At 55.3% G+C, this 11,541-nt stretch overlaps 1 protein-coding gene across 3 annotated transcripts in view; it reads right to left on the bottom strand.

Annotated features, from left to right (window-relative positions):
- VIPR1 (vasoactive intestinal peptide receptor 1) overlaps positions 1–11,477 on the bottom strand; it is a 33,047-nt gene extending 21,570 nt beyond the window's left edge. For all 3 annotated transcript variants that reach the window (XM_067753954.1, XM_067753956.1, XM_067753953.1), the window contains exons 1-2: positions 11,259–11,477; positions 17–125 (exon numbers count right to left, since the gene is read on the bottom strand). In XM_067753954.1, the coding sequence (XP_067610055.1) occupies positions 17–125; positions 11,259–11,336 (187 nt within the window). In that variant the 5' untranslated portion in view covers positions 11,337–11,477. The remainder of the gene's footprint in view (positions 1–16; positions 126–11,258) is intronic.
- Between the last annotated feature and the right edge of the window lie 64 nt (positions 11,478–11,541).

The raw sequence follows: 11,541 nt of genomic DNA on the forward strand, positions 1-11,541 counted from the left end.
CCACTGGGGGCCTCACCTGTTGTTTCATTCTCCAGCTGGGCCTCCTTCAGGCACTGGTTGTGCTGTACCTTGATCATCTGCATATAGTCACACTCCTCCTGCTGCAGCCCGACTTCCCAGCCGCCCTGGGGAACAGAGACAGGGAGGGGGACCCGTCACCCTTATCCACAGCCTACTTGTCATCCGCGGACTCCAGGAGCACAGCGCCAAGCAAGGCCCAGTCACCAGACTGATCCAAGTTCCAGACTAAACCCCAATCCCAGCCCCAGAGTGAATTCGACCTTAAACGGAAGCCTGACCCTGACCTAGATCTGACCCCAAACTCTTGTCCATTGTCCCCAAAGCGGGGTCTGCCTTGAGGGCCCTGTCATGGTTTCCTGGTGGCCCTAGCAGTACCATGGCTGTAACAACACTGTCTCTTTGTGGGTGGTACGGCTATGGACAGAGGTTAGAGGGCCTCTCCTTAGAGCCCAGAGCTGGCCCACTGGACTTTCCAGTTTGGGTTGGGAGCCCTCAGTCACTGCTTCCGACTCCATGGATGAGTGGGGCCCAGGAGGTGTCACCTTGTTATGAGCTGGACCCTGGCTTCCTGTTCTTGGAGCCAGGCCTGGGAGGAATCCAGGAGTCTGGCTGCATCTTCCAGCCTCTGTCCCCATTCTAGGAGCCTGTGCTCAGTCCCCCTGGGTCACCAGGCTGGGAAGGGAATTCTGGGCCTCCTTGGCCAGACCCCCCCCCCCCCCACCTCCTTAGCTTCTGAATAATTCAAGCTCTGTCAGATCTAATGAGCGTGAGGGAGGTCTCAGGAAGTACAAGAGGCCCCTTTAGGATGGCTGGAGGTAAGGAAAAGGGATGGGAAAGCCCAAGCTTCTCCCCTCCCCTCCCCTGTGCCCTGGCCAGGGATTAGGGGTGAGATCTGACCTGTGTGCCAGGGAGACATTGGCATTGGGTCTGACATGTGAGTAGGGGTGATAGCTGCCCAGGAACAGCCAGAAAAAGCAGGTCTTGGGAGCCACTGGGTGAGGAAGGGGGGTAAAGCCCTCCGTGAAGGAACCACTGGGCTGGTGGCAGCTTCTGCCTGTCTCTTTGGCTTTAGGGAAGTGGCTGCCACCTCGCATCAGCTTCCTCATCTCTGCCCGGGGAGAAGAATGTCACAGTCCCAACAGGGCTGTGGGGAGAGGCCAGCAAGATTGCTCCAGAATCAGAGTTTATCAGCGTCTCTTCCACTTGTCCCCCCCCCCCCACCCCGGGACATGGTCTTCACCTCCCTGGACCTCAGTTTCCTGGTGGGCTAAATAGGCCTCAACCACCTCCCTTGCTGACCCAAAGTGGGGTTTCCCTTATTTCCTTCTTTTAAGGGGTCCCCATCTGGCGTTGTTCTAAACAAGTCAATCCCATTGTAAGCATGTGACCCCAAAGAGGGACCACCCTCTTAAATCTCATATCTTTTCTTTTTTTTTTTTTTTTTTTGCGGTATGCGGGCCTCTCATTGTTGTGGCCTCTCCCGTCGCGGAGCAGAGGCTCCGGACGCGCAGGCTCAGCGGCCATGGCTCACGGGCCCAGCCGCTCCGTGGCATGTGGGATCTTCCCGGACCGGGGCACAAACCCGCGTCCCCTGCATCGGCAGGCGGACTCTCAACCACTGTGCCACCAGGGAAGCCCCCTCATATCTTTTCTTTTAAACAGTTATATGAACAAGCGTATCCTGCTCCGTAATAGATCTGTGTTACTTTCCATATGCCACGTTTGAAATGACTTTCCAGCTAATATCTTTACCTTAATTGGCTGGTAGCGTTAATGGTCCAAGATGGAACCCACGTTCACTATGTGGCTTCCAGGCTCATGGCACACGGGCGAGTGAGGTCTGGGTGCTGGGGTCACATGCTTCCCCTCCTGCCCAGAAGGGACGGAAATACTCATGGTGCTTTGTCTTAAGGGATCTGTGTCTGGCTCATCCTGCTGGGGCATGGGAAGAGGGGTGGCCAGAGGGATCCCAGAGGTGGCCTCTGGGAGAGGAGCCCAGGGATTGGCCACCCCAGTTTGTGTCCCACCATTGGTCTCTCTTGCTTGCTTGGAGCATGTTTCTCCCCAAGGTAACTTCCCAGCTTGTTGTCCTCCAGCAACAGGGTTTGTTCCGCCTTCTGGTTCTCCCCTGGCCTGGCCTGCTTCTCCTGCCCATCACCCCACAACATGAAAGCAGAATGGGTAGTAGTAGACATCTGTGTTGCTGCCTTCTACCATCCTTCACCTTCCTCTGACGCCATGTCCTCACCTCTACCTGGAAAACCACGTCCTTCCTCACTCTTAGTCTATGGGGTTCTGATGAACCCTCTTCCAGGGGATCAATATACGAGCAGATTTAAGCCAGTCAAAGTGTTCCTGGCCATAGTCCCTGGCACATGGCCTAATTCAGGCTCCTCAGAGCCAGGAAGCTCATTCCTGGGACCTTGGATTAAGCAATTAGGCAAGTGGATTTGTTCTTTCCCACTGGACTGGAAACCTCAAAGGACGCAGGGGCTAGAACTACTGCCACCACCTTGTTGCCAAGTATAGCACAATGATGAAGCCACACAGTTAAAGGAAGGATAAAGAGGTAGAGAAAAACTGGATCCCCTTGACATTGTCTGAGCCCCTGAATGCAGCCATGCCTGAAATCAGCCCTGCTTCCAGGAACATGACTCAATAACTTTCTGTACGGCTTAAGCCCGTTGAGTTTTCTGTCCTTGTAACCAGGAGTCCAGACGTGTGCTCTGAAGACAGGACAATGGATGCCCTCATTTGCTGAGCCCTCTTAAGCCTGGGCTATGGCCATGCTGTTTGCCGGGACACAGTTACTTTCCAGTCACTGAGGGCATCATAGGGCTCCTGGAGGCTTCTGCCTGCTATTTTCTGAGGGTGAAGGGGTGTGGGGTCACCTTCTCTAGGCAACTCTGCTCCCCCAGCAGCACAGCCACAGTGTCTCTCCTGAGAGGCAGTGTGTAGAGGAAGGGCAGGAGCCCTTGGGATAACCTGGGAGCCTGGGGGTATCTCTGAATAAAGTGAGGGTGGTCTAGAGCACAGGTCCCCAACCCCCTGGGCTGCAGGATTAAGAACCGGGCCACACAGCAGGAGGTGAGCGGCGGGCAAGCGAGTGAAGCTTCGTCTGAGCCCCGTTGCTCACATTACCGCCTAAACCATCCCCCCCATCCCTCACATTACTGCCTGAATCATCTCCCCCACCCCCACCTCACCCTGTCCGTGGAAAAATTGTCTTCCACGAAACCGGTCCCTGGTGCCAAAAATGTTGGGGACCACTGGTCTAGAGGATGAGTTCTGCTTTCACCACAGTTGGGTGCTGGGCCCCATCTGGAGAAGGGTAAAGGAAATAGAGACCCAAAGAGGGACTGGAGGTCACTCAGCAATGCACACTTCCAGAAGGACCTAAGTCTCTGGCCACTGGTCTGGACTGCATCAATCCCTCTCCATGGCCTTGTCTTGGGCCATCTGGTCAGCCATTGCCCTTTGGAGGACAGGGCCGGGACAGCTGTCTCTAGCCCTTATCACTGAGGAATTTGGGCAGACTATGGACTTCCTCTTCTACATACTTCCCTATTCTAAACATCCTCATTATCCATCTGGACTCCAGACACACAAAATTAGAAAATTCCCAGCCAGATGTAGCCAAGTCTAATGGTCCCAGGGAAGGGTTCCAGGGGAGGATAGAGCTGGTGTGTGGGCTTCACAGAGAATGAGCAGTAGTGGTGGGCCTCTGATGTTGCGTAAGAGTTTGACAATTAGAGGTAGAGTAAGAACATTCCAGAAAGTAGGAGCAGTGTGTGCAGAAGCGTGAAGGCATGAAAATGCCTAATACATTCAAGGTTGCAAGAAGCCCGATGTAGCTGCGGCAAGGGGCGCTGGAGGCATCAGGAGACAAGTTGGGAGACGCAGGCAGGGGCCAGGCCTCATCAGCTCTGCCTGGACTAGTGTAGTAGCTTTCATTCCCACCACCTGCAACCTGAGGGATCTTTGTAAATTGTGTATCCCCATCCTCGTTCTCCTGCATCAAATCTCTGATGGTCCTAGGAGTCAAAGCCCAGACATCAAAACTGGCATTCAAGACCCTTCCTAATCCCACCACTGCCTAGGTCTCCCAACTTGCCTCCTGCCACCTCACGTGGAGAGGAGGAAGCAGGCCTCAAAGTCAATCTCACCTTGCAGTTGGTTTAAGATGAGAGTTTCAGGCTAGACTGGACCCCCAAAACCTTCTCTGTGACAGCAGTTCCTGAGCCCAAAAGAAGGGACTCAGGCAAGAGTGAAGAAGTCCATAGCATTCCTTCAATCCTGATCCTGTGTCTCCTGCCATTTTGTTGGCCGGATGTGGGAGGTGACTGACTGGGGGTTTGTAGGAGAGTCCTGAGTATCAGGCTGGGGGCGTGGATTCGCCAAGTCTTGTTAATTCCACTTGCTCAGTAGGCCTCTTCCTTTTTATTCCCACCGTGAGGGGCTTGGGAGAGGCCCTGCTTCCTCTTCCTGACGTGAGGCTGCCTGAGATATAGGGCAAAGGCTGCGGTTCTGGGGGAAAGGGTGAAGATGCTGAGAGTTGTAGCTCTTAGATGCTAGGGGCTCAGAGAGACGGGGTGAGGCCAGCTCAGGTGTTGTGGGCCATACGCAACCCCCTCAAGGGAAGCTTGAGACCACAGCTACCGGTCTTGAATCAGAACCTCCAGCTTCATCCCAGGGCCAGAGAACTATGGCTGCAGAAGCCACGGGAGACGGAAGCAGGGCGGTGGGTGCGCGTGAGTCCCTCTGAGGAGCAGCTAGTCTGTGAGAGGGGTCTAGAATGCAGCAGGCTGGAATAGGTGAGACAGCAGAAAGAACTTCCTGCCTGTAAATTACCAAGCACTGTGGGCCACCATGGATGATTTGCGCTTCCGAGGTTTGTCAAAGGAGGGCTCTTTTTTTTTTTTTCCTGCTAGGGATGGTTGGAACAAGCTGGGGAATGGGGAGTAGAGAGCGGGGGCTCGGGAGGGTCACATTTACCATCCTCCCATTACCATCCCGTATCCCACGATTTATTTAAGCTCCTCCCTGCCCCCCACTGAAATAAGGGGGCAACAAAGAGTCATGAGGGGAAACTGAGGACCCAGAGAGAAAGCAGTGTGATCAAAGGCACACAGGACTGCAACCCAGCTTCCCCTGCTGCCCCCTTCATTTTGGCTTTTGTGTTTGAATCGGTAAGGAGATGGAGATCTTGTAGCCGAGGAGGAGGTGAAGGGGAGAGGAGAGAAGGAGTAAAAGGAGGAAAGAATGGGGGCAGGCATAGGAAGGTAAGGTAAATCATGGGATCCAGCAGTCACGGAAAACAGGAGAAACATGCTCCTGGCTTTGCAGAGGGCACTAAAAGAAGTTGAAATTATCATCTTAGTGGGAAGAGACACAAGGGAGTCTGTTGGGCTGATGGGAATGTATAATAGCTTGATCTGGGTGGTGGCTACACAGGTGCACACGTGTGAGACAATTCCTTGAGCCATCACTTCAGATTTGTACATTTCACTAGTTAAAAACTGCCTCTAAAGTCCCAGGGCGTCACGTGACATGCCATAGCCACTTTGGAAGAAGTAGCTCCTCTTCTAAGACAGCAGAGCCTAGTTAAGTCCACAAGTTCTGGAATCATACTGTCTGCCACTTTCGGGCTGGGCGACCTTGGGCAAGTCACCTCACCTCACCTGTAAAATGAGGACAATGACAGCACCACCTACATCCAGGGTTGTGTTGGGTCACATGTAAGGGACACGAGGGGATTGCCAAGGGTTAGCAGTTGTTGCCAAAGCCCCAGCCCAGCCCAGCCCCTCATGCCTGGCTGCCTTGCTGTCTACGCCCGGACCCAGCCTAGCGCCAGCCTGAATGCCCTGCGGAACCCCAGGCAGTCTGAATGTCCTGCCCACTGACAAGTGGCAGCAGTGCCCTCCAGAGGAAAGGTCTCAAGCCTGGTTTTCCCCTACCCCATACTGCAGTCTGATTTCTCTCCCCCTCCCTGTATTTTGACATCCTTTTGCCAATAGTCCAAAGCCTCCTGTCTCTGCAAGTCCTGGGGAAGGCTGAGCTCTGGTGGTGGGGTGGGGTAGGAGGATGGAGTGAGAATTGGTGTTGGTGGATGGGGGGTAAGAAAAAGAGTGGAGACATAGGGCTTGGGATGCAGGCTTGGGTTTGGGGCAAGAAAGAACTTTCCTCAGCTTAGGGTGGTACCAGGGCAAGGGCTCTCATTATTAGGAGAATGCAAGCAAAGGCATTCAGCCTGGGGTTAAGCCTGGTCCCTCAAGAGGCCCTTCTTGCAAGGTTTACTGAGGGGCATGAAGCCTTACAGGCTTTCTTTGCAGAGGATCGCCACAAGAATGGCCAGCAAAGCTGGGGCGGCAGAGACTCAGGTTTAAATTCTCTGTCCTTTGAAAGTCATCCTGGGCACCACTGGGGAAAGACACTCAGTTTCAAACACGGTGTCTGTGGGTGATGTTGATGTCGGGTCACCGGCAGAGAGCAGGGCACCGACACAGGGAGCCATGACTCCTCGATACGTCGGCTAGTGACCTCTTCTCCTCGTCTGATGACCCCCTGGGCAGGAAAAACTTGTTTTTAAGATGGTGGGAGGCACTTCCTGGGAGATATGGACCTTCACATCATGAACCACATGAGAGGAGGTGCATATAAGATTGGGCCCTGTCCAGTGAAGCCCAGCTTCCTGCCCACCCACCCTGCTCCAGACCTCCTGCTCATCCCCTCGCCCACCTGCCAGCTTGCTGTACAGTCCCATCATGGCACAGGCAGGAAAGGTCCTCGTAGTAGGTGCAACCCTCCCACCTTGATAATATCACCACTCATCTTGTGATGCTGGATTAAATGCTGCTGGGGGATATCTGAATATCGACTATTAAGGAATCCCTGTTAATTTTGTTAGGTGCGATAATGGTATCATAGTTACATAGGAAAATATCCTTTGATTTTAGAGATGCATCTTAAAATAATTTGTTCTATGATGTCTATAATGTATTTTAAAATAGTTTGGTCAAAAAAAGCAAATGATGCAAATATTAATGGTTAAAGGTTAATAATTTTCAAATCTAGACATTGGGAGTGGACAATCACAGGACATTCCTATACTGCCTGCCATTTTGCTGACATCACTCCAAGAAATGGGTATTTCCATGTTCATTATACTATTCACTCCACTTAAAAAAAATATGTTTGAAAATGTTCACAATAAAAGTTAAAAAAAACCCATAATGTGATGGAAAGATTAAATTGTATTTCTTTTTCTTCTGAAATACATCGAAGGTATGTGGGAGAGTTTGCATGTATTGTACATTTTCCTGGGTGCAATGAGAACAGCTTTGTGTTGGGAAAGTCAGAGAGGGGAGGGCTGAGTCTGGGAGGATGATGACAAAGAGCAGGGAGAAAGGGACAGGGCTCTGTCTAGTCCCCTGGCCCCATTCCTGCATCCACGTCCAGGGGTGCCACAGCGAAGGGCCCCTGCGAGTGGCAGGCTCCACCCAGGCTGGGTTGCCATGAGGCTGCCTGCGTGCAGGGAGGCCCATCATCCGTTGCCTACCTGGGCCTGGAGTCTCACCCCCCAAACTGTCTGGCCGCCCATGAGGAAGCACTACTCCCTGTCCCCAGTACTCCCGCCTGCCCTGGAAGCCCCTGGGCAAGGGGGGCAAGAGAGGGCTGAAGAAGGGTCCCTAGGGCTCCCAAGCTGGGGATCAAGAGGAAAGAAAGACCTGTCACATAGTTCACACAGCACTTTCACCTCCTTCAAGTCTCACTGAAGTCCTGACTGGACGGCCAAGCCCATTTCACAGTCAGTCGTGATGCTGGGGGTGGGTGGGTGGGAAGACTCTGCCCCAGCCAGGGTGGAGCTGGCCTCTCTTCCCATTTCTCTTGAATCTTGGGCCAAGGGTTCTCACCCTCCCTTTTGTGATGGGGAAACAGAGGCCCTTCCAAAGAAAGGAAACATGCTCTCCAGGTCAACTGGCCATTGCCATGGAGTGAGGGGAGGACCCAGCTCAGGCTCCTTATCATGGAAGCTCTAGAAACGTCAGGAAAGATGGAGACTCAGGGGAGCATGGGAGGGTGGAAACCTCTGAAGGGAGCTCGCTCTTCCAGCGCAGTCCCTGGGGAGCCCTGGGCAGGCCTAACTGACGTTGTCCCTTGACTTAAGGAGGAGACCTGACCCCTCTGTAGCTGTGTTTCTTAAAGCCCATAGGGTGGCTTGCTGGGGGCCGGGAGGGCTGGGTAGCCATGGACAGCTTCTGGAGCAGCTGGAAGCAGAGGGCTGGGGCAGCATGCCTACGGCAAGGTGAAGCCTTCAGGAGCAGATGGCCAGCAACCCGCTTCAGAGAAGAATCAGAGGAACCAAGTGTCCCCCAAGCCCAGGGCCACCCCAGTCTCTGGGGGGAGCTGAGGGCTTCCTCCACTTTCTGGGGTCAGGCTCATTGGTCCTGCCAACAGAGGTTGTTTTATGGTCTCAGGTGGAAGGTTGGACCATTTGGCTGAACTCTTCAGGGACTGCTCTTCCTCCTCCAGGGAGCCTTCCCTGACTGCTCCTCTCAGCAACCCTTGCCCCATTTCTGGGCAGCTGCACCCCACACCCACCTGGGCTGGTTCTCCTGGGTCACTGGCTCAGCTCTCCCCTACCAACTGGAGAATCTTCCCAGGGCAGGGCGTGGGTCTGCTCCTTCTCTATGACACCTCCTGCCCCTGCTCTGGGCTGGGTACTGGCCTGAGCAGTTCTGCTACCAGTGAGGAGCCCCTGTGCCTGCTGTCCAGGGGGTGGGAGTAGTGGAAGGCCTGGAGGGTGGTCTTGGGGCGGACTTCCTCTTCTGAGACACTGGAGGTTTTCTTTCCTTTTCTTGCTTCCCTGTTCAGAGATTTCCTCTTCACAGACTGAGGTCAGGGCTCCATAAACAGGAGTGATAAGGCCTTGGGCTTTCAAACTGAACTTTGCAGCTACCATTTTATGACTCTGGTAACGTACTCCCACCCTTGCCACCCCCACCCCCCCGCCAAGTCTGGCTGGAGTAGGATTGCCTGGTGTCAATTCCTTATGGGAGCAAGTGCTGGCTGGTGGGGAGGAGGGAGAAATAGAGAGGGAAATGGGGGCCCCTCATTCCAGCCTGCCCTCATCCACTCCTGGGTGAGTCCCTTCTGCTCTCATCCACTCCTGGGTGAGTCCCTTCTCCCTCTGTGGGCCCAGCCCTGCACTGGGCTGTAGGGAACATGGGAGGGTGAGAGACCTTAGCCCTTGATCCCATGGGATGGTCAAAAGAGCCCAGGCTGGGAGGTGAGTAGGGTTGAAGGGTGGGGTCAGAGGGGGAAGGGCTGAGTGGGCTGGAGCAATCAGGGAAGGCTTTCTGGAGGAGCAGCTCAAGTTGGGAACTAACCAAACAAAATGTGGAAAGAACAGGGGAGGGTAGGCATGGGAAGAGCCAGGCTTTGGACTTTCTCAGGAGGTGGGGGGCAGATGTTGCACGACAAGGGGCCCCACTGAAATCACTCTGCCCCTAGGCTGAGAAGCCTCCAGGGATGGGAGAATGGGGTGCCAGTGGCGGTCTCAAGATCCCTGGCTCATCCAGGGAGAATTTTTTTGTTTTTTTTTTGCGGTACGCAGGCCTCTCACTGTTGTGGCCTCTCCCATTGCGGAGCACAGGCTCCGGACACGCAGCCTCAGCGGCCATGGCTCACGGGCCCAGCCTCTCCGTGGCATGTGGGATCTTCCCAGACCGGGGCACAAACCCGCGTCCCCTGCATCGGCAGGCGGGCTCTCAACCACTGTGCCACCAGGGAAGCCCCTCCAGGGAGAATTTGAGTGGTTGGAGCCCAAGGGTGGAAGAGCCCGAGGGTTGCTGGTGAGGCCTGGAGGCTTTGTGACACTGAGAGGCTGTAAGTGGTGCCAGAGCTACGGCCTCAGGGCCAGAACTTGGTCGGGCTTTGAGTGCTCAGGAGGTGGGTCTCACCACGGCCATCAGTGGGAGGAGAGGAATTATGCCAATTGTCTTAAGGCCTGCTCCCAGGACAAACGATGAGCACCCCTTCCCGGAGTGTGCAAGACATTAGCTAGATGGAACAGAGATTCCTGCCCTGGTGGAGGTGATGGTAAGGGAGGTAATCATGGGATAGAAGAAACTAGATGACCAATATACTCCATCCACCCACCAGCCAACTTGGAGCTGGTGCCAGACCTGGAACCCACAGGTTTTAGGCCCTGTCCAAGCAGCAACTGCAGATTCCTCAAGTCCTGGGGTAAGGGTAGAAAGAAATCAACCTCAGCCCAGGTCTGATGGGTGGGGGACAGGTGTGGCTCTGTTATCTTTGGGCCTCACTTTGCCCATCTGTAAAATGGGCTTGGGTAGTCTTCAGGTCTTCCCTGATCTTACAGAGAGATGACTCATGCATCTCCTGCCTCAACCAGAATCTGCCCTGCAGCCCAGGTAAGCCACACCCCCAGGCACACACATGGGAACACCCACACATGGGGCACGAGGGCACACATGCACCAGGGGCACACACACACCCATATGGAGATGAAGCAGAAGTGGGAGGAAGAGGGTGGCCACTGTTTGTTGGTTGTTTGTTCCCTGGTTAGCTTTCCCCATGCACATGTCTGGCCCTCCCTGAGAAACACCACTCCAAATCCTTACTGCCCACCACCTTCCACCTTGAGCTCCATACCTTTCAGCTCTGCTCAGTGGGAGGGCACAGAAGGGTCTGCCTGCCAGCCACCTGATCCCAAAAGCCCCTTCCCGGGTCCCAGGGTCCTCCGTGTTTGGTCTGCTGCTGAATGTCACTTCTACAAGTAGCTTAATGCCCCACAGACACCTCCGGTGGGGCACAGCACACAACGACGACCCTCACAGCCTGCCTCCAACCTCCTGTCTAGCAGACCTTCCATTTCAGTGGACCACAGTCCCCGACCCTGCATCCACTGACTTCCCCAACCCACAGGTACTACACGGAAGGCAAGTTTGGAGTCCGCCCTTAACCGTCTCCCCTCCACCGGTGTCCCAGATCCCGGCGCTGAGCGGGCTCCAAACAGCGCTGGAAGGGACTAGGCTCGACGGAGACCCCACCCCGCCCTCGGGTCTAGATCCGGTCTGGGGCGCAGGGGAGGCGAGACACGGTGCTCCGCGCCCCTTATCCCCTCCACGCAGACTTGAGCACACGGCTGGGTTCCCGTCACCCTCGCTCCACCCCCAGCTGCCGGGACTCTGGGCGGCTCGGCGGACACTCACCGCTGGCCCGAGGGCGCAGGCTAGGGCGCCGACCAGCACGCAGAGCCAGCGGGCGGGCGGAGGTCTAGGAGGGCGCATGGTCCGCCCCGGGTCCGCGGCGGGCGGCCCGGCGCCGGTAAAGGGCGGGCGGATGGGCGGCGTACCGCGCAGCGGACGTTGGGGAGACTGACAGAGTGGCGCTGCTGCGGTGCCCCTGCGTTAAGAGGCCCCGCTCGGAGCGAGGGCGGGCCCCGGGGGCTCGTCTGACGGGCGGCGGGTGCAGCCAATGGCTCCGCAGAGGCGG

The sequence above is a fragment of the Pseudorca crassidens genome, chromosome 10 (assembly GCF_039906515.1).
Source record: "Pseudorca crassidens isolate mPseCra1 chromosome 10, mPseCra1.hap1, whole genome shotgun sequence".
In the NCBI taxonomy this organism is placed as follows: Eukaryota; Metazoa; Chordata; class Mammalia; order Artiodactyla; family Delphinidae; genus Pseudorca; species Pseudorca crassidens.